The 23,572-nt window shown below is 43.8% G+C and overlaps 2 protein-coding genes across 2 annotated transcripts in view; both read left to right on the plus strand.

The window, feature by feature from the left end:
* The window catches only part of LOC146190925 (uncharacterized), a 33,552-nt gene extending 21,908 nt beyond the window's left edge, over positions 1 to 11,644 (plus strand). Inside the window, exons 13-18 of the mRNA XM_084600256.1 lie at positions 2,514 to 2,617; positions 2,792 to 2,929; positions 3,653 to 3,759; positions 8,270 to 8,428; positions 9,847 to 9,946; positions 11,471 to 11,644. Of these exons, the coding sequence (XP_084456382.1) occupies positions 2,514 to 2,617; positions 2,792 to 2,929; positions 3,653 to 3,759; positions 8,270 to 8,428; positions 9,847 to 9,946; positions 11,471 to 11,644 (782 nt within the window). The remainder of the gene's footprint in view (positions 1 to 2,513; positions 2,618 to 2,791; positions 2,930 to 3,652; positions 3,760 to 8,269; positions 8,429 to 9,846; positions 9,947 to 11,470) is intronic.
* A 4,175-nt stretch (positions 11,645 to 15,819) lies between these two features.
* Positions 15,820 to 19,733, plus strand: LOC146190926 (uncharacterized). The gene is made up of 3 exons (XM_084600257.1): positions 15,820 to 15,828; positions 15,907 to 16,131; positions 19,548 to 19,733. Exons 1-3 carry the CDS (start codon positions 15,820 to 15,822, stop codon positions 19,731 to 19,733), a joined length of 420 nt encoding a protein of 139 aa, XP_084456383.1.
* Positions 19,734 to 23,572: the final 3,839 nt, after the last annotated feature.

Here is a 23,572-nt window from a genome sequence, read left to right on the forward strand (position 1 = left end):
TTGATCCGTCGGTGAGTATGCGATGCGTTGCTGCAGCGGTTTGACCCAGTGTGCCGGAATTGACGTCGAACGAGTCTGCGTGCTTGTTCAATACAGCGAGCAGTGCGTCTGTCTGGTCTGTTGTCAGGTCGGTGCTGATCGTGTGGCGAAGTGCTGCACTGAGCGAGGCAGGGGATGAATCAGAGCGATCGGAGGTGGAAATGGGAAGAAGTGTGACAGGCTGGGCGGAAGCAATTGATGCAACAGTAGAGTCGCGTCGCAGAAGAATGGGCTCTGATGTGGTGTTGAATGCGGCGAGAAGAGAAGAACCGCTGGAGAAGCGAAGAAGGGACACGATGATGATAATACCTCTTGACAGGAGACGAGGGCTGGGTGTAATCAGGACGTCGCCATCGGTGACGGCGTCAGAAGTCACAGATAGAATATCTTCGTTGCCCGGATAGAGGACGTGATCGGCAAGCATAACTACACGGGAAGAAAGTGGTTCTCTATCGGCAAGAATGTTGCATTCAGTGACTTCAATAGTGGGAGGGGAACACGTAATGACTGCTGAGGCGTTTTGGAGGAAATCCCAGCCGAAGATGAGTTGATGGACACAGGAGGATAGGACAGCAAACTCAATGAAGTGCAAGATGCCATCAATGGTGACTCGGGCTGTACACGCTCCACAAGGGTTAATATTCTGTCCATTTGCAGCACGTAAAGGAGGACCGGTATAAGGTGTGCGCACCTTTCGCAGTTTTAAACACAAGTCAAGTTTCATAATAGAAATAGCGGCGCCGGTATCAATTAAAGCTTCCAGTTCATGTCCCTCAAGGAATACAGTCAACATGTTTGATGGGAGCAGAGGAGGAATTGGAGAGACGACAGGCGGTGCAGTTTTACCTCCGGAAACTGCACAGGTTAGTTTTCCGTTTGGCGGGCAGAAGCTGAAGATGGAGGGCGAAGGGGCGACGAAGTCCGGCGAAAGGGTGACGGGGAGCGACGACGCGATGGCCGTGCTGTCCTAGACCGGTCAGGAGAAGTCGACGGGGAGGAAGAGGGACGGAGGTCATTATCGGTGTAGTACTGGCGAGGAGGAAGCTGGTAGGCGTCGTCACGTCGAACGTACCCATAGCTCGCACGCTCATCTCGCAGTCGTCGGCGACAAACGCGTGTTACATGGCCGCGGATTCCGCAGTAGAAACATACTGGACGAGGTGGGAGAGGCCGCCAATTACCATACACCGGTGGTCGCGGGGACAGGGCGGCGAGGCTGGGTGGGACAGGCGCGTGATGGACAGGAGGACAAGGAGGAGGAGCCGCAGTGACTTCAGCATACGTCGGAACGTTCGGAGCATACGTCGGAGCTGGTGGTTCTGTAGCCATGGGACGATTGAGTGAAGTAAGCTCCTCCTTGATAATGCCACGCAACCCAGTAGATTGAGCAGGTGGGCGTGAGAAGGCAGGAACCGACGAAATATCATTGTGGAGCTCTTCCCGTATTATAGATCGTATGATGGTGCGCAGATCAGTTTCGGGAATTTGGCTCGGATCCCAGGTGTTGTTGAGGCGGCGCGACTGTAGATAGTCAAGTCGCTGGCAAGTGGCACGAATGTCTGCCACCGTGACGGGATTTTGGGCAGCTAGAGCTGCGTAGGCAAAAGAGCCAATTCCTTTTAAAATATGTCCGACACGTTCAGCCTCGACCATGCCATTGTTAACTCGCCGGCAAAGGGCGAGTACGTCCTCAATGTAGGATGTGTATGTCTCTCCTGGAAGCTGCACACGGGTCTCTAGCTTCTTTTGAAAAGAGGCCGGACCAGCACCAACAGTTCCAAATATCTGGCGGATCTGTGTCGTGAATTGAGGCCAGTCAGGAATGGCGTCCTCATGGTTGAGGAACCACGTCTTAGCCACGTCACTCAGGTAGAATGAGACGTTGAGTAGCTTCATAGAAGCGTCCCAACCGTTAAAAGCGCTCACCCTATCGTACTGCTGTAGCCAGTCTTCGACGTCGTCACCGCGGAGACCGGCGAAAACCGGAGGGTCGCGCTGACGTGAGGTAACTGACCAAGTTGGGTGGGTCAAATGGTGCTGAGCAAGTGCACCTTGGGACGTCAGTGGTGCAGAGGTGGCATGGGCAGCCGTGGGATGCCCATCGGTAGCTACAGGCGCCGGAACGGTGAGAGCAGGGGGATGTGACTGCGCCATGGCGGTTGATGTGCCGCCAAGAACACGACCGGAACGGAGCTCCAGGGGGTGCCGCGTTGAGGACGCTGGGATCAGGAGTCACCTCCACCACTTGTGAGGCAGAAGAACGCACCAGCAAATTCACCTTTTTACTTCAGGTAGGCCGAAGCAGCAGCTACCGACTAGCCACAGCTTAGCAACACTTCGTCTTCTTCGCACGACCCGAAGACCGATGATGATTACGCTGAGATGAAGATGAAGGTCACTCACAGTGCTTACAGTATCAATACATGAAAGCAAACGTTGGGGGTTCTCCACGCTTTTGAACTGCACTCCCGCAGGTGGTTCCAAAACGAAGAAAATCGGGGACAGCGAAGATATTCAGGCGCGTGCGAAAGCTCGGAACCAGCCAATCGAGCGCACGCAATATGTTCTCTCAACAAAGGTAAGCGCTGCAGAAGGCAATGATGTTTAAAAATACGGTCTCCGGCAGGCGTGGCACGCCGTGTGCAAAATAATACTTTGCGAGCTCCTGTGAATTTTACAATTTTTACGATGTACTTGCGCCCCATTTGTAATGCTTTTAAAGTATGCATGTCTGTTTTTTTTTTGTTTCAAGGATCCCGTCTTTCTGGAAACCTTCACGTTCAATATAAAGAACACTTTCAAATACATCAACATCGGAATATTCAGCAAAGGTCAGATAATCAGTCTCCATGGCATGAAAAAGCGGCCGTCTGACACAATGCTGGCATATGTGAGTTTTATCCCTTTTCTCTGTGTTCAGTGATAGCAACAGAGACTCCTTCGCTATGGCGTACTGTAATTCCATCGGTTATGCCTTTCCAGGCCTCTAGGGTGCTTTAATAACCTTCCTTGAGAAACCGCTGACTTGTTTGTTTCCATGTGGGCTCGAAAAAGGGCCCTTTCGTGAGATGAAAATGCTACACTATTGCGTCTACGACAGATGATAGTGGCCCAGGGGATACGATGATCGACTGTTGTATCCATGGACGCGGGATCAAATCCCGGCCGCCAGCAGTCGCTTTTCGGTGGAGGCGAAAAGCAAGGCGCTCGTGTCCACGTGCGATGTCAGTGCAGGGTAAAGAACCCCGGTGGTAGAAATTTCCGGAGCCTTCCACTACGGCGTCGTATAACCTGGGCTGCTTTGTGACTTTAAACCCTACAAACCAAACCAAATCATTACGTCTCTAAGCGTTTTGGCTGTGCTCCACTTTACTGTTAGTGTTTCCGATGGAGATGTATCGAAGTGCCTTGCGCAATACATTTTGAACTGACAAGACCTTGCAGATAAGCGGCAGAGCTTACACATTATTCTCGACTGAAGTATAATGCTAAGTAGTCAACCATTAGTCAGACAATTGGGCCGTTTTACTGGAAGCAGTAGTGTGTAATTTGCATTTTGTAAGCGGCACGTGTTCCATGTCATTCTGAAAATATGCTCGCATTCTATTTACAGAATAGCATCCCGCTTACATATGTCCTAGACCAATGCCAGAAGACCACGCAGGGATTTTTTGGTCCGGTGATAAAGCTCCTTTGTCCCGAATTTCAGCAACTGCCCAAGTGAGTGCATGCTGTGCGTTCATAGAAAATGGTTTGAAACAATTCGAGGCCTTTCTTGCCCTAGTTATTTTGCAAGGCGGTGACATCAGTGAACGGCAAACTGCCAAGAATGCTCCATGACATTTTATTCTCGGTTTTTCTGATGCAAGTTCACGGAATACCGCGTGCAAACACTCCGTGAATACTAATAGAGCATCGCATTTATTTGCTTTATGCCCTTTCTTTCTGGCGTTTCATCGCTTTTTGCGTGAAAGATTATGATCATAGCATAAGCGCTATAGTTATTTAACATGGTGGCGATGCCAGCCGTGTTATAGGAAGACAACGAAAGGCTTCTAGAGGCTCAATTGAAAACGAATCAATTTATGAGATAAGGTGCAGGAAGGATTTACGATACGAAATGTAACCAGTTATGCGTGTCTAAAACATTCAACATACGTTTTTGTTCTATATTTCTTCACAAACAATGCTGTATGGTGATGTTTTTTAGCGTAAATGGGCAAATGTTATATAATTTCGCGTCATTGCCGTCTCTAAGAAAATACTGCTTGCCGCTTTATAACAAAAAGAAAAATAGAGAAAAGTGAACGCCGAAAAGGAATGAGCGTTCATAAAAAGCGTTCATTAGCGAGAGTAATGGGTTTAAGGCTCACGTCATGAACACCGGTGTACACGGCGTACGCGCCCGGTATGGCAAACTAAAGGGAGCAAGTTTGGAGGTGAGGTTGCTTCACGAAGGAAAGACGAAGGTCCTCAAACTACGCCGCCGCATGACGACTCCGTAGCCACTACGACGACTACTCAAGCAAACGCAAGGTTTACGACCACAAGACCCAAGTTGAAAATGACACTTTCAGCACACAAACTGAAAAGGAGATTAGTTGACCACATTTTGACTGATGTCTAGAAAATGACGACGCTTCGCCACGATACGCAAATCTTCACCGCTCTATTTGTAGGGTATACCTTCACCGACGAGGCACGAGTAACCGGCAGCTGGCATAGCATTAAAATACTTGCCCTGCAATGAGCTTAATACTGCAACAAGGTCTCCATGACGCGATCTCGTTCACGAACTTCTCAAAATTTATTTATTTATTTATTTATTTATTTATTTATTTATTTATTTATTTATTTATTTATTTATTTATTTATTTATTTATTTACTTACTTATTTACTTACTTATTTACTTATTTATTTATTTATTTATTTATTTATTTATTTATTTATTTATTTATTTATTTATTTATTTATTTATTTATTTATTTATTTATTTATTTATTTACACAATACGGCGGATCGAACGGCCCAAGCAGGAGAGGGTACATACTTGTTAACAACCATTATTTCTTGGGAACAAAAATATTAATAAAATAGATTACATTACAGAAAAGTGCATGCCCCGCCGGGGTGGTGCAGTGGTAAGACGCCCGACTACTGTGCCGGAGTTCCCGGGTTCGAACCCGGCCGCGGCGGCTGCGTTTCGATGGAGGCGAAACGAAGTGGCGTCCGTGTGCTGTGCGATGTCAGCGCACGTTAAAGATCCTCAGGTGGTCGAAATTATTCCGTAGCCCTCCACTACGGCTCCTCTTCCTCTCTTTCCACTTTCATTCTCACCTTCCTCCATTCCCTTACGGCGCGGTTCGGGTGTCCACATAGCAAGTGTGACAGTTACTGCGCCTTTCCCTTCCTGTGAACCAATTTAACTTTAACTTTTAAAAGTGCATTGTTAGGAACATCCCGCGATCATAACCACAAATACGATGAAGCAGCACTAAAACTGATCATAATCAGTTTTAGCCGTAAAAACACATGTATAGAGGTCACAACAGTGATTCAAGGAGAGGTGAATCTTTAGGCAAGGAATTCCAATCAGATATTGTTTTGGGGAAGAACGAAAATTTTAACAAATTAGTACGGGAAAACATTGGTTTGACGCTATGACTATGTTTATGTCATGAAGGTCTAGCTGTGTCTTTTTCAAAGTAGATATGTGGCTGAATGCTCAGATTTTGTAAACAGAGAGAGCGAAAAAAACAAAGCCGGGCAGCCTTTCTTCTTTCAGCCAATGGCTCAAATGCTGCTTGCTCTAACATGGCTGTCGGGGAGTCCCTTCGCTTATACTGGATATATAAAAAGCTTATTGCTACTCTTTGGATTTTTTTCTAATGATTCAATGTTGACTGTGGTGTGCGGGTCCTGTATTATGCTGGAATATTCAAGAGTAGGTTGAACAATTGCTTTGTACGCTTGAACCCAGTAATTTATGTTTTAAGAAGCCTAGCTTTTTCCTTGAAGAGGAGCAAATGTATGGGATATGGGATGACCATTTCAGATCCGATTTTAGGGTCACGTCTAGGTATCTGTAATCATTTATTTGACTAATTACATTGTCTCCGATACTATAAGAACATTGGATTTGGTTGACCTTGTTGGTAGCACATAAGTAGACTGTTTTACCATAAATAGTTGTCATATCCCACCTACTACACCAATCCGCAAGGGGCTAGTTGACCCGATACAACGTGTATGATTTTAAAAGCAATGCAGACATCGGAGAATAACCTGGCCGACAGGCATGGTTCCAGTGCACTTATGAGATCTTTAATGTAAATACTGAACAAAGCAGGTCCTAAAACTGAGTCCTGAGGAACGCCTGAGAAAACGTCTATGGAGCGGGAAAAGTGCCCTTCACTTTCCACCTGTTGTTTACGATTTTGTAAATAAGACGCAATCCAAGCAATGATTTCGGATCGAATACCTATTGCTTTCACTTAGTCATTAGCGTAATATCAGGTACCTTATCGAACGTTTTATAAAAGTCCACAAATATTATATCTACCTGATCGCCACTGCCCAGCCCTTTTGCTAGACAATGTACAGTATCTATTAGCTGCGTAGTAGTAGAAAAACGTTAACGGAACCCATGCTGCCTGTTGCTAGTTATGTCATTCGTATCTAAGAACTGTTTACATACTTGAGGATAATAAGCTCGCTTACTTTGCAAGGTATAGAAGTGAGAGATATTGGTCGATAGTTGTTGATTTCTGATGGTTTTCCTTTCTTCAATACAGGTATAGCACGCGCAACACGTCAGTCATGAGGCACAACGCCTGAATCTAGAGATTTGTGAAACATTGTGACAAACAAATTTAGCCCAAATTTCTACATACCCTTTTTTAAGAATGCTGGGGTTATTTATCGGGGCCAGCTGCTGTTTTTGGATCCAGTCGCAATAGAAGTTCGATAACACCTTCTGAAGAAATAGTGATCTTATTTTCGCCATTGCTGACTGACGTGCTATCAAAACTTTTATCTAGATTTACATGAGACAATCAAAAAGATAGACGCAGGCAGGGCCCTTAGCGACCAGATATTAGGCTGCACTGGCTCATTGTTTAGCAACACTACTCAGTGATGTACAATGCGGAAAAAACGCGTCAGCTAGCTTTAAAACAAGTATTTTCTACCTTGAATGCTTCGATTACCATTGCAGATTAGGAAAACTTACTAAATCCGCTCACCTTCAATTATGAATGCCCTTTCTTTCACAGTATACGTTTGCCCTCCACAGCTGGAAATGAAATGCTTCTTAGTGTAACATTGAGTCTTAGTCTAAATAATCAGCTTCACGTACGCAATGTAGCCTTGTTATAGAACGCCATCTGGAGAGATCGTATGGCGTTTCTCTCAGAAGTTCTAAAATTAAAATCTGTATATGTTCTCTTAACTGTTCTCTTAACTAATTGAAGGTATGAATAGGGCCGGTTGTCGGGTAGCCTTTCCGAAAGCCAGCTTCGTGCTTTGGCTATAGTTAGCTAATTTGACTAACGATTGCCTTAGCAAATACCTTATACTTAACTGACAGTAAGCCAGTCGGTCTCTAAATTGCGCTCATTCACGTCCCTCATTTTTCAGGAAAAGCAAGAATGTATGAAATGTTAGCTGATCATAAAGGAAAAAAAAAACGTGCTCCCATCGATCAGCTTAGGTCTTGTGTGTAGTACAAGCGCGAAAGCAAGACGGGCTACAGACGCAAAGTACCATTCCCAGTAACCACTAATGACCATTCTGCTGTTAGAGCGACTTGGGAGGCAAAAATATGAAGTCAGTATATCGTTTATACCATTCGTGAGGCCTTGTTGAGCTAAATATAGCAAAGAAAGGCGTCAAAGCAAGACCAGCACTTGCTACCTTCCTTATTTAATGTGTGTGACACAAATAACTCCACTTCTCAATCTCTAATGAATGACCGAAAATTAAAGTAAACAGATTCCCTTGATGCTTCTCGGTTAAAACGATCGGTTCGCAAAATCTCTCATCCTTCTGGGCCTCTCAGCAGGAATTCGGGCACGGAGCTTATGGTGCTGCAAAAGAGAATGTCACCCAGAAAGTGCCTTACTTCGCTCTATAACTTGTAGTGCAACTGGTCACCCTCCTAAATCGAGCCTCAAGCTTCTATGACTGCTGTGACAAATATATCGTTTCTCCTTGAATTGTGCTTTACAGAGACCTCGTCAAATACTCGTCGCTTAATGGTTTCGATCCCCGCCTTTGTTACGGGGACATTACTCTGCACTTCGTCTTCAAAGGGGAGTACAAATTCAAAGGAGGTCCTCAGCAAGATGTGGAGGAAGTTCACGACCTCATGGGTCTCGAGTCCAGCTGGTGAGCGTGTACCGACGACGCTTTACTCGCTGTCGGTCTCTGGCCTTGAGCGTACGCCTATAACTGCAGTTGCTGAGTACGGCATACGCAGCGCAAAACATTTCGGCGCTTGGCCGGATGCAAAACTAAGCGCGAGACAAACGAGATCCCAGTCAGAATGTTTTTCTTTGAAAGCCTTTCAGTCACCGGTATAAGCTTCTGCAACTGTGGCTCTTTAAAAAAAGTATGCAAGGTTCATTTAAAGCTGAGTTTCCGTAAGTGAACTTAGAAGGAAAAGCCCATATAAGCGGTTTATTTCAAGCACGTATCACGTTGAGCGGGACATGCAAAACACAACGCGCCGAAATTTTGCGTTTATCGTCCGTCAAAATAATGCACTTCTTTAAAATGTTCTCGCATCCTTTTTGTTGCCTAATACGTATAATGTGCACGAAAATCGCACGTACAATGCGAGACCCATCCGCCAGACGAGCGGCACTGCGATATCTTGAAAACACTGACGGCGAGACTGGCTAGGCTGTTCCCGTTCTTGTTTGGGAAGGAGGCCTGTAACGGAGCGCCATCTTTTGCAGGAATGCTTCCAGGAGCAACTTATATCACACGCTGTCATGTCACAAGTCAGGTAGCTCTTTGCTGGTGCTAGAATGTGCAATCGATCGTAGCTTAACAAATGCCTGCAGTGCCACCTTTATTCCGCCGTAAACAGCCACTGCCTAGCATCAGCCTTGTCGGTTTAACGCGTTATAAATCACTAACGGTGGTGAAACATTGACTGAGAAACTGCGTAACGCGTTGTTCCTTGCAATCATGAAAAATGTAAACGTGCGCTGTCACGCATAGCTCGTAGAAAGCCAGCGCCGAGTCGCGACGAATAATTGCGCATTACATTGTGGCTTTAATGCACAATCTCTTTTGTAGTAGAATAATGAGAATGCCCTTGCAACACCCGGTTGGCTGGATAATAGGAGCACCTTTTGTCACCCATTTCAAGTACTACTCCAGCCTGGCACGCGGCAGTTTTATTTAGGGCGAACTTTAACCGTCTCAACAAACACGCGGCGGCAAACCACCCATTCACTTATTACTTATTAAAGGACCGCAAGGGGTCGAAAAAACCGCAGTGCCCACTAATACGGTGTCTTTTATAGCCTGAGTCACTGGGCAACATGAGACCACGTAAAGCAATCCAAAGAGTTCGACTTATGTGAGGAGAAGTGAGCACAGTGAATACCGTCAGTGTATTTCTCGTCGCATAAAGAGGCGGATTGTCTCACGCGTATAATCAGTTCATTGTTTCGCTACAATGACTGAGTTCAAATTCGTGGTATGTATACGTTCCTAAGCAACGTTCAGTATGCTTGAATAACAATGTACGCTTCCTACAAACACGATAAAGCCGCCTTATATGCGTCTCGCAGGTCTTCCACGATGAAGACGCAAGCTTCCAAGAACTTAAACCACGTGTTTGAGGAAGTCACGTTAAAGAAGATCATATTCTGCAAGTTCTGTGACAACAGGGTAAGTTGCATATGCTAAACATGAGCAGCTAACAAAAATGCTCTTTTATTGATCATGTAAATAAAAATCGCCCTACTACTGTGCATTACTGTCTGACGGTCTTTAAAGCCTGTAAAACTAACACTAGCATTTTATGGCCTCCTATACTGCCATGAAACAATTTTCATTGCTCTGGGAATATTAACTGCTGGGATAAAAAGGAAATGTGAAGCAATTTATCTGGCTGCTGCGGAACATCGCCATTTAACGTTTTTCACTTGTAAATATTTAATACTTTACAAGTCATCATATAGAAGTAAATAAGCCTATTATCAAGCAAGATTATTCAGGCATGCTCTGTTACAATAATGCCTAACCTAATATAAGTTATTTTATGTTAATGAGAAAATGTTGGGAGTCTTTGCCCCGCTCACTACTCACTAATACAACAGAAATTTTTCTTCGAAGTGACTCAAATCCACATAACTACCAATTGCGAAAAGCGCGAAAGTTTCGTATCCGCGCTGACAGCATACTAATTTTCAAGGTATTGTACGACATGTGATACATTTATGTGCGAGGAACACTTCGTTGTCATGAGCTGAAAAGTTATGGAAACAATATTTTTTAGTTTGAGCATGTAACCTTTCTATTTGGTTATTTTCGACGTATTTATAACTCTTACAGGTTTTTGACGAATACTTTATTTGCGCTATAGTTATAAACATAGCGCCATCCTTCATTCTTTTTGTTCTCACTACAGCAGTAAGAAATTATCAGTTAAAATATATGGGGTGCGAGGTTTATTCTATTTCACTCTAGCATTCGAAACCCATGTTCAGTATCAGAATGGTAGACCGAGCCCGGACGCTAAACAACACGATAGCCACTAGTCTTGTAAGTTGTGTCTGCATCTGCCATTGCGCTAGTAATATCTAATTTTGGAATCCAATACAAAAAAACTCAACTGACCACTTTAAATATTAATTTCCAGAGTCGTCCACTACGGCGTCTCATAGCCTGAGGCTTTGGGACGTTACCCCAATAAACCAAACCAAACCTAAACCTGAATGAAGAAGAGGCGCTTCCTTGCTTCCCTGAGAAAATGCTTATGACCACTACTTTATTGTCATCTTTGGGACTGACAGAATATGTCAATATGCCTGCCATTGACATACAATCTAATTTTATTAGGTTTCTGGTTTAAGCTGATTGTGAAAACGAAAAAAAAAAGCGTTTTGTCAGTTGGCTAACATTGCCTCGGGTTATAACAACAACTGCTGCTTTACAGTTTATTTCATAAGAAAATATGTTTGGTACCTTTATTTTGCGCGGTTATGAGAAATAAACGTAGCGATATAAATGCAACCATTAATTGGTCTTTTCCGAAATTGTGCATTTGTTCAATGCAACTACCAAACACATTCTCGCCGTTTATTTTCTGTGCCGATGATGAAATAGCATGCCGGTTTTGGTGATTCATAAGTGCAGGCTTCATAACAAATTCACAAGTTCAGGCTTCAGCTTCGTCATATTCTTTTTCAGATTTGGCTGGGAAACGGATGCCGCTGCAAGGAGTGCAAGATGATAGTGCACAACAAGTGTCTGCCTCTCACCCAACAGAAAACCTTGTGCAAACAGTGCGTACACAAGAAGTCATCGCTCGCCTTTAGAAACTCAATGAAAACCTCGCATGCTCTCATTAACGAATTCATGTGAGGCAAACCAAGATTAGTGCACGCTTGCCTTGTAACCGAGTGCAAAATTTAGCCACATGGCAAGGTAATTTTGATAAACGTCGTCAGAACACATAACGCTGTTTTTACGCGAGAGAGCTGTGTGGGTAGATTGACTCGCTAGTGGTGACAATTCACGGCAGTCAGCGATACTGGCTAACCTCAATGGTACACATTCAAGAACTTTTATGCACGAGGGAAAGGAAAGGTCTTTTTTTTTCTTCCTAATGAGGTATCATACATTCAGGAATTCCTGAAGAGCGCTGAGATAGTCAAGTTCATTCTTCGAGTTGGAAAGGGTTTGTACCATATTGGCATTGTTCTTCCGACACCACAGCAGGAAAGCTCCGTTGTCAAATGTTTTAGAAAGTGATGTGAAGCAACGAGACTTACCCACCGCTAGAAATTGTCGCAAGCTATCAACGCATGCGCTAATGAAAACAAAATCAGGTTTGGTAACACCCACGCAATACAGGTGTATCTTAATAGGCCATGTAAGAGTTGTGCGGCGATAGATATTGGTCTAATAAGGCAAACAATTCCTACCAAACAAATTATTTTTTTTTTCGCTACGAGCATCGAAGAAACTTCACAAAGCCGGGTGTTCTCAATTCACTGCAAAATGCAAGTTTGCATCCCAGCACACGTAGGGACTCTCATAATCGCTCCACAGTTTATTATGTTTGAAGAAAGGTCAGCGAAAATTACGTCACTGCTCTTTGGTCTCTTCACATTGTAACGAAGAGCCCGATCGAGGCCTTCACCAGTTCCGGTTCGTTTGAATTAGCAACGAAGTAGAGATATACTTTTAGAGAATTCATGTATGTTTGGCTTTCTTCATTTTTTCTCCGAAGAAAAATTTGGCCGGACGAGGATGCTGTGGAGACTGGTAAGTCTTGGTACCGCCTCCTTCTTTTGCGCCCCACCTGTCATTTGTTCTTTAAAAGAGCACTACGTTAAGAACATATGCATATGCCACAGTAAGGTACATTAGAGAACCCTGATTTAACACAAGCTTGAATTCTAACATGTGCGGTCCGGTGATATGACATAGATATATAAGTAAGATCAGAGCTGAAGACACAAAACACGCTAAAAGTGCCTCATTCTGGGAAGACTCAACAAAGCTCGTCCACGCAGTAAAGGAAATTATGAAAAAGGAGATGATAGATGTAGGTACCTACTACGCATTGCCTTAAATACGCTGCATGCGTAGCCTTGACGCACTGCCCGCTGACCCTCGACGGCATCCAAATTTCTCCAAGAGCTAAGCCGTCGCTTCCTCATTTTCGTTTCAAACCACACCGCATACATTTGTCCGTTTCTGCACTGTCCAGGTTCTCACCATTTCTTGCAACTTAGCATACATTGTAGGGAAATCGAGGTACAGTGTTTTCGTTCCTCCCCCCAATTCTAAAGGTGACTTGAGCCATCAGCGTGTGTTGCCAACTCTCACTATGTTCATTCTCATCTTGCTACTATCAGGAGAAGGAGTCGATCATCCAGTGCGGCGAACTTGGCGATCGCAAAAACTAATAGGAAGGGAGAAATGCCCGCCCTGCTCAGGGACGAAACACTGATAGAAATAGCAGCGCCGCGCCCACATCCTACCTCCTTGAATCTTGTTAGTAAACGAAAAAACGGGCGAATTGCTTTTCACAACGTACTATATGCAGGGTCTTGAATATTTGGGGGTCGGGATTTAAAAAATTCCTATGCAAAATCTACTGCCCCATTCGAGGTGAAATAACGTTCACAAAATAGCAAAATCTAGTCTACGTTATCTGATAAGTGATTCAGCATCGGTACTTGCCTAGATTTCCCGAAATGGAGAAACAACTGCTCTCGGTGGCGTGCACAATTTTCCCAGAAGAAAGTCGAAAAGCTATTTTGACATGATACGTCATCTGTCGAGCATTGAGACAAGCTCTATCCCGGCCGTTGGCGCGCTTGCCTCGCTGCCCGACAGATGACGCAACATGTGAAAATAGCTTTTCGACCCTCTTCTGCGAAAATTGTGCACGCTGCCGAGAGCAGTTTTTTCTCGATTTCGGAAAATCTAGGCAAGTACCGATGTTGAATCACTTATCAGATAACGTAGACGATATTTTGCTACTTTGTGAACGTTATTTCAGCTGGAATGGGGTAGTAGATTTTGCATAGGAATTTTTAAAATCACAGCCTCCAAATATTCAAGACCCTCTAGAGTACATTTACCCCGAGGCTCTCCAGGCCACGGATTATCATGTCTTTTTATGCATAGCAGCTGTTAAGCTTACCTTCGCTGTTTTTTTTTTTTCAGACAAAGAGGATAAAGAAGTAAGTAATAAGGCTTGCCTGGTCATCTCTAGCTTTTGGCAAGTTTCGTACTGCAGTCAACCGCGAACGTTTTAGCACAGGACAACGAACAAAAGTATGTAGAGCAAAGCGTATGGGATCGCCCTGTTCATGACCTCGTGTGCTCTCCTCCGTTTTCTCAACGTTAGCGCTTATTATATGAGAACGAAGTCTAACTAATCCTCACCAGTTGCTTTTTTTTTTTCCAAAATGTACTTTTTTACGCAAATTTGCCATCAGGAATTGCTGCACTGGTTAGGATTTTCTTCTCGTCAGAGCTTTCTGGCGGCTGAATAAACAAAGAAAAGTTGTTAGGAGATTCCGCGTTATTAAAAGAGTGAAGGTTATAGCATTTTAACTTCCATATAATTAAGGCAGTTGTTCGAGGCAGTTCCAAAAGAAACAGTTTCTTACGCACATGATGACGATACTCTCGTCTCGATGATGCCAAGTGAGGCATACGCACTGGGCAGCGAACTAAAAGGCGAAAAATTCAGTTCTGATACTACTTTGGCAGTATCACTACCGACGGTAAACACGAAGGTAGTGAGACGGTCGAATCTATGCCGTTAGCTATGTGCGGTAGTCGCGCTTCGCTCATCAGCAGCCAGCTTTTCACCAGGCGAGCAAGCTTCTCGTATGTAGTTCGTTAGTCTTCCTGCGTAACGACAGCCAAGACGAAGACAAGTCCACTTGTCTAAACGTTGCCTCGGCTTGCGAACCTAGGCTCCCCCTCAAACCTTGTTCAGTGCTCTTTCAAATTGTGTAGTCCTCTTTCCCCTCTTTACCATGGACAGCTGTTAAAAACACCCTTCCTATTTCTGCCGCTTCGTTAGCACGACACGCAGAAGAATCGCCGCCGTTCGCCGCACTGCGGATTTGTGGCGTCTTCAGTGCATGCATAGCGACACGATCTGGTATACACGTCGTAAGCATCTCAAATCAGAGGCGGCACATCGTGAATGGGCCATAAGCAAAAAGTTCACGATAAATTCTGCCGTACAAAAATACATACATTTTATTCTTTTCTACCCCCTTTACGTTTCCCGCATCAAAGATCGTGCTGCATTCAAATATGCGATAAGACATTTTTTCCCTGAATAGCCAGGCCACATTTGCTTGATTTACATAGACATTTTGTTTGTTCATTTTTTGTTTATTGTGCGGTACTGGTGTATTATTGGTTTTGGTCTTGCTTAGTTTTTAGGAGTTTGTTGAACGTTCTCTAGCACCAAATAGGCCCTGACGTTAAATAAATAAACCAGCGGTGCATTTATAATCAGAACTTTTGAACATCGCGTTACACACGCGTAAAAACTACGGCGAGTTTAATCCACATTTCTCCACTATTCTCTAGCAGTCAGAAAAAAAAAAGGATACAGTTCTATTCTTGAATAACAAGTCAACACACAAGCACTATTCCGCCGCAATACTTTATAGGGCTCTGTTGAAGCATTTGTTGTTGCTTAATCAGAATCAGTGCTATTGACAAGATGATCATGCGTGCAACAGGTTTGCTTCATGTGACCGGTTTAACTATTAGGTGGAAAAAGTAAATGCTGATTTCATACTAGGCCAATTCTCCATGGACAGAGTTACACAGCACACTGCTGCAGTTGGCTGATTTTATGTGAAACCAAATAACTAAAACTGTAAAATGCGTCTTTATTCAAAATCACAGTTACTTTTCCTGTTTTGCTGACCACAGTCATTCATTCTGTCTTTTGTAAGCAGGGAAAAAGGACCAACCTAACCGAGTCCATCCTCAGTCCACTGAGGGGAAGATTGGGTTCTCCGTCTATCAGGTTACCTCTAATGGGGATGAATGAGGTAAGACTTGTCATTCTGTACAATACAGGCATGCACAGTCGGATTAGCCGAGCGCGCGCTGACCCGCTGTCACTCTAGGTGCAGCCAAAGACTCCGGCTCCACCGGTGCCGCATTCGGAGAGCGACCGCGAGTTCTTCAAGAAGCTCGAGCTGAGTGATTCGGCAAGCGGTCTGAACACTGTGCTAAAAAACCTGGAGGCCAAGCAGTACGGGCTGCGCATGTATGCAGTCGCGGTGGAGGAGGCCAAACACATCCATGAAGATCTGCCTCCCGAACAGCGCATGGAGCGCGTGCGCAACGTGGTGCGTCTCCCAGCGATCCTCTATGCGCTGAAAGGGTCCTCTAGCGTTGTTATTCCCTTCTGGCGTGGTTTTCTTCGGTTTGGTTTGGTTTGTTTTGGTTTAGTTTTAGAGTTTACCGTTCCAGAATCACTCAGGCTATGAGAGACACCGTAGTGGAGGTCTCCGGAAATTTCTACCGTCATTCCGCCTCTCTGGCCAACCCGGAGTGTCCTCGCTCTGCTAGCTACCATCCGATAGTCTGCCTTCATTTGCCTTGCATTATCTGTTTCGACAAGACTATGTTATACCTTGCTCTATCTGTTGCACTATCTGTTCTAGACAGGAGAAGCAGAAAGATTGTCATAAAGAATAATATTCAGAAGACTAAAGTAATTCTCAACAGCCTGGAAAAGAAACATCAGTTTACGATAGGTTGCGAAGCATTGGAAGTGGTAGACGAATGTGTCTTACTTAGGACAGGTAACAACCGCAGAGCCGGACCACGAAAGGGAAATAACTAGGAGAATGAGATTGGAATGCGCGCTTGGAAGGTACTCGAACATTATGACTAGCAGCTTATCAGTATCACTCAATAGGAAAGTGTATAACAGTTCCATCCTGCCGGTGATGACCTATAGGGCTGAAACATGGCTGTTAACAAAAAGGGTTCTACATAAGTTGAGGACAATGCAAAGGGCCATGGAACGGAAAATAGTAGCGTAACATTAAAATATAGGAACAGTGCAGAGTGAACAAGAGAAATATATCAAGTTATTGACATTCTATCGGAAACTAGGAAGAAGAAATGACCATGAGCAGGGAAATAAGGGGAAAAGAGGGATAACCGATGATCTGTAAGAGTAACCAACTGTATTTCAAGGGAAGGTAAACATAGCAGGGGGCGGCAGAAAGTTAGGTGAGTTAAGAAATGAGATTAAGAAATTCGCAGAGGTAAAGTGGATGCAGCTAGCAAAGGCCCTGGTTAATTGAAGAAAAATGGGAGATGCCTTCGCCCTACGCTGGGTATAGTCCGGCTGATGTGTTTTGAAGCCTAGTGGTGTTGAGAAATAACGGTAACTGAGACCACGACGGCCTTTTATAACCAGGAACACGTGCACAGCCTCCCAAGCTTACAGATAGAACACGGTCGCTTAGCAACTAGATCCTGCTTGGATATTGAGCCTACTTTTGCCCGTAAAATGAGAGGTAGGGCGTGGAGAAGGTAGCAACAAAAGTTGCTTCCTGCGTTATTAGTTACGTTAGTTACGTAATTCTACCCTTGCTACGTGTTCATACTGGACATAAGCACAGGAGATGTCCTAGAATCGCACTTATCGGCCTGACGAAGGCAAGTTCCACGCAGGCACTTTCATTCGGCTAGGTTAAAGCGGGGATTCATATTGGGAGTGGTAAACTATGCGATAACCGGTCTTACCTATTGAGAAGTTTAAGTGTCCCTCATAAAGTTTGTGCGGTCACTGGCAGGCGCTTTGAGGTGAGCCTTCCTTCGCGCGAAAAAGCAGACGAAGTACCAAAGGCCTGCGCCTGCTCTGCGTACAGGCGTCGATATTTATTCGATCTGTCCGTGAGCACGTGGAACAATGCGCCGTTCTAGCATAAATGTTAAAGATGGGACCCTACGCCATCTGTTGACGCCTGCTGCGGCTGATAGCTCTGAAAGCTCCGTGGTTGCTCTATATTCATGTGCAAGATTTCTCGCGATGTCAAAAAATTAATACAGCAAACTTCATTTTACTTTACAGTCCTGCTTGCACTTCACGTGGCATAAGTACTGAATATCTTGCACCCGAACGCCAGTCTTGAAGCCATTCCGGCAGCAGACCTTGCGTAAAAGCTGGATGCATCCCAAAACTTTGGCAGCAAGATTTTTTATTTCCGATAACGCATTAAATACTACTATACTTTGACCACCATATGGCACCCCCTATGCTAATTAACTTGATTGAATTTACTAAAAGGAACGTTTGCTAGACTCAAAAACCTTTTAATTGGTTTTCTTGTTTAAAATAAAGCTTTACTGTTAGCGTACGTTCACCATCTCATGGTATTCCCCTAGCATAAATAGTAATGATTGCATATCTTTTTTATGCCACTTTGTTTTCGCTTGAACACCCGAGCGATGCGTCTAGCTTGTGAGATGTCTTAAATAAAGCCACGTTACCCATAAAAACAGCCATGCGATTACGGCATATTTTTCTCGTGCTTCACGGGTCCCAAACACACTTACCACGTCACATCCTTCGTTAAGAAACTATATGTCGGTGATAGGTGAATGCAACTTTGTGATTCATTCATTCTACCATGTTTTATTATAATTTTCTATAATTTTCATGGCCATGCGCACCATAGAGAATTGCGTCACCTTCGGTAGCATAGATTAGACTAAATTCATACCTGGCAAAAAACATATACACGATATTGTAGATCAGAGTATTGTAGCAATGCAAAAAAATAATTCTTTGGCCTAAGATGGTGCACTCGTAATCTTCGTGTAGAAGCTGAGAGGTCACACAAAAGGACCCGCCGTAAAAGCAATCTTCCAGCCTTTTTCACATATTTGTTAATATAAATGAGAATTTGTTCTGGTCTGAAGGTCGATATGGCCTTAAAAGATTCATTTTGAAGCATACTGCTTAACAAAAATGACTGGTGCGAAGTCACGAAATATGCACGCTTTTCTTCAGATCGGATCTTTTTAACGATCTTCAGCCTTCCTCTCCACTTCTGTTATGAAGCACTGTGCTCCCCAATAATCGGGATTCGGAAAAAACCTTATCCTTTTTTTTTTTTTATTCAATAGTGAGGGCAGATTGCTGAGTGTTGTAGATGGCTATTCATATTTTGCAGTGGTAACCTCGGAGTCCTTTCGACCTAGAAATTGTGATAATAGTCAATGCTGTTGTGTATTGCTACACATACCATATATATATATATATATATATATATATATATATATATATATATATATATATATATATATATATATATATATATATATATATATATATTATATATATACACCAAATAGAAATCTTGGCCACGGTCAATAGTAGTGAAAAATGAAGACCGACGTGTGAAACAATTTATTGACGTTTCGGCTGTGGAACAGCCTTCGTCAGAATGTCGGCCTTTCAGTGCCGACATTCTATATATATATATATATATATATCCAAGGTTTTACCCTTCAGGGGTTCTACCGTGAAGAAGAATGGTCCACCGCCCGAAACTGTCTCTAGAAAAGAATAGTATAATAGGGAAAGTTGTGTGATATCCTTTTTGTATTTCCTTGGCTCATCAGTCAAAAACAAACTATGCCTGCTACCTCCATTTGCTTTTATCATGCCTGTCTATTCATGGTTTCTCCTCAGAACGTCGTTTAACTATCGATAACACTCCGATGGCTGCCCTGTGTGCAGTACCACCGGGTGAAGGCCGAGTTCGAGAAGGAGCAGCGTGAGCGGCAAAATCCGCAGTCCAAGTCTCGAGCTGGTGTGACATCACCCCCGGCCGCCACCGATGAACGCATGAAGCACCTCAACCTTGTGCTGCTTTATTACGCTTCGGGCTTGAAGCACCTATATGAGGGAGACATCAGCTTGTGAGGGGAAGAGATGAGACAGCAGAGTGTCACGGCCTCGGTGAACGCCCGCCAGGCGACCCTGCGCTTCTATGCTGCGTTGTTATTCTTGAAGCGCGTAAACAGCTGAAATAAATGCTGATAAAGAGTGCCAAGGAATGAAAACGTACCAACACTACAGTGGCGCGACCCTCATTCGTGTCTATAAAATAATGTGTCAATCATTACCAATACGTTCGTGTAGTAGATACATGTGTTATCGGGCAAATGGGTTGGTCGTCATAGTTTCTCTGTCAAAAAGTTCTTATGTGCCATGTTCTTTCCAAAAAACTGATAAAAGTTGGCTGGCTTTCGTTTCCACAGCCAGCTTCGCTAGGTGATAGCAGCTTGAACGTCATGATTGTCAGGTTAGATGACGTTGTCATCGACACATTATAGTGCTCAATTCTGAGCAAATTCAAAATCTCATACGCTCGAATATTAATTAACTGCCCAGCTTCTTTTGCAGTCAGGCATTGGTGTTAACCTGTACTTTACTAACGCTTAACATTCGCAGTGACACTGAATGAGCTGATAGGCCAAACATCCATGTAAAATCTTTACAGAGAATTGGCTGCGAATTCATGCCCTGTAGCAGAACTTCCTATCGACCGCATCCGATGCTCCATAGAAGCTTCTGTAGTGATTCCAGAGCGTATAAACAAAATTCCTGGACAATGAACGTTTTTGAGAAATAAACGAGCGAATATTTCTCGCTGCAGGTTCTTATTGAAGCGACAGATGTGTAAAACAAGTAACCTGGATATCAATTCCAACTTTACGAAAGTTAATTGTAGTGTTGGCAATTGCACCCGCCACCAAGCTCAATTGGCGTCATTTTATATTGCACTTCATTTCCCTTTAGTTTCCACCTATCCCCATCCACAGCGCAACGTAGCCAACAGGAGTACCCTTCTGGTTTATCTCCTTAATTGTACCTTCCTTCCCTTTTCGTTTATCCCTCCTTCTGAATCCTCCACTGCTCTCTCGACCACTTCGTCCTTTCTTTGTTTCTTTGGCACGAAATATTTAATCGTTAACCAATAATTTTGCCTTTATTCTGGATATTGTATTGTGGTCTAGGGATCTAACTTCTCTGCCATCTTTCTCATTGTCCCCATGCTTCCCTTCCAGCGCGCAGAATAACCAACCGGTGCATCCCTTCGCTCCTTCCTCTCTTCCCTTCCTCTCAGTTAGCAGCGAACGCTGTGTCTTAACGGAGGAGTGAAAGCACCGCACGTAAATGCATATTTCATACTCCCACCTACGATCAAACTGCTGCCCGTTTGCATAGTTGCATTCCCCACATAGTGCCGTGGGACCGTTGCTTCCGCATATTAAACATTTGACTTTGTGTCCGCACAAATGAGCGCTGTGCTGCGGTGCGCATATGCAAATCATCCAGAAAAAATGCATACCAGCGCTCCAAATGAACATCGAAATGAAAGGATTTCACTGACGATTAAAGCTCAATGCTCAGTCACGTCCATGTGTGCAGTTGAATAAACACTTTTTTAAAACAATATTTTTGTTTTTTCCCTTTTGCTTGTAGTTTCTGCGATTTCGCGTTTCAATTGATTTCCTAGTTAACATTATATTCGTCGACCGAAGATTATTGTGTGCCATTTTCTAACTACCAGTCTTTGTCGCTATGATTTAATCATTCGGCACCATTTGTTCTGCCTTATAGTCACTAGCTGTAAAATCAAGAATTTCATTTTTTTTTTCTTTTCAAATTAAAATGGCTTTACGAGTACCAAAAATAGTATCCACCAACACAACCTATTTCAAAGCTATATGTCTTCTATATGCGTGTGTGCGTAGGGGATGAGAGGCTGATCGATGTAGGCGCCGTATTTCGCATCATGAATAGCCAGCTTAAAGCTTTGGGCGATGAAGCATGAATGGGCACAGGACAAACCGAAGCGGGCTTGCATTAAAGGATTATGCATGGCACTCTGCGACAAATAGGCCACTCCATTTTGTAACCGCTAAATTGGTTAGTGTGGAGTGGAAAATGTAAGGTTTCAGGATAGCAAGGATTGTTACGTTCAAAACAAGAAGCAATCGTTACTTGCCGTTGAGAAATTACGCTAAAAACTACCTCAAGTTTTTATATGAGAAAGCGAAAACTGTCACCGCGGAAACTTCACCAGCATCGTCTTTGGACACTGGTTTTCCGACCGATGAGCATCTCATCGAGAAAAGAAATAGTGACCCACCGGTTCATAAACCGAAAGGGAATCTACAGCCATCGACTCAAAGGAAACCACAGGGGAATATTTCATCTATGAAAAATAATATAATTTTATAGCTGAAAGATGATCGACTAAAAAGTACGATAGAAAAAACAACATGAGGTTGGTGGGATTGCAAACAGCGGTACCCGTTTTGTGCACTCGGAGCTCCGCCAAGAGAAGTGCGGTAACGGCTGTTGAGCGTTTTCCAGTGGTAAGCATTTAGGTTCCATGCAACGTTACCTTTACAGTGTTTATGAGCGCCATCCTTGCCCCTAGTGGAGGGCGTAGTACTCTTGTTACCGCTTGAACCACGCGGAACGTAGTATAACGGGGGGGGGGGGGGGGGGGGGGGGTTAGAAAGCTTTGCGGAAACCATTTCATACTGCTAACGGCATGAATGGCGCCGAAATTGAGGCCTCCTTTAGGTTATTCAGCGAAGAAATTCAGTGAAACAACAAGTTCTTCATAACATGAGTGAGAATGGTGCCAACCGACACCAAGAAAAGCATAGTGCTTTTCTTCGTGTCTAAGCCGACTACCTGCGAAACTGGCTGGTCATGGGCTCAGATGCGGCAAGTTGCATAGGTTGCTGTTGATTTTTAATCAATTATCTTTCACGCATATAAAATGATTAATATAATTTCACATAATGAACAAAACAGGAAAAGAAATGAAACTATTTATTCGTCATGGTGTCGGTGGCTACTGGCTCCCGTTCGAGTGTATTGCATAAGAATACTCTCATTCATTGACTCATTTATTCATCCTTCATCTCATACCCTACTGATGCCCTGAGGGAATAAATATCGATTTAAAAAAAACGCCTCTCAGTATTCAATATTTGTTTGTTCAAAAGCCTAAAGAGTTCCTCGGTTCTGGCAGCCGACCAGAAATACTTTTCGCGCCACCTTGCGACATGAAGTGGCCTAAATATCTATACAACCGGAGGGATACCTTGCCGCTTCCTCGTGGCCTGGCACACTGCAGCCGACTTTGCTCATATATTGTATGTACGACTGAGAACAGCACAATAAGGGCGCGCACGCGCCCCGTCACGATCTTTATTTTTTTTCTACTCTGCACACGTTTTCGTTGGATTGCAATAAAAACAACCACGTGAGGCATATCATGTTAAAGAAAAGTGAGATGTTTCTTAACGTGCCTTACAGATTTTCATTTTACACTGGAGGTCTCTAGCCAATACTTAAACTAGCAATAATCAATCACCGAAGGAGAAAACAAAATAGCCTGAGTTACTCCAAAACATGTGCGTTATTCTGTTAACGTCTGAAGAGCTTTTATTTGTTTTGACACCTAATTCTTGTTACCTGTGACAAAGTAGGGACAGAAGAAGTATGCCTACCGCATCATCTAGTCGCTAAAATATGAGTTTCCCCATGAAACCCATTTCTTTTTTGCTAGTTCAAAGTTACCCGAATAGAAACCGACACTTTGGTGACAAAGCATTCACTGTCGCATGGAGTTCTTTCGTTCTTTTGTACGCCCCATCATTGGCTCGGTTCTGTTCTTGTTTGTTCGTAGCCCCCTGCTGTTACCTTCAATGCGCGTGCCGCCTGGTGAAGAG

The sequence above is a fragment of the Amblyomma maculatum genome, chromosome 4 (genome assembly GCF_055883805.1).
Source record: "Amblyomma maculatum isolate TAMU_Amacu chromosome 4, ASM5588380v1, whole genome shotgun sequence".
NCBI lineage: Eukaryota > Metazoa > Arthropoda > Arachnida > Ixodida > Ixodidae > Amblyomma > Amblyomma maculatum.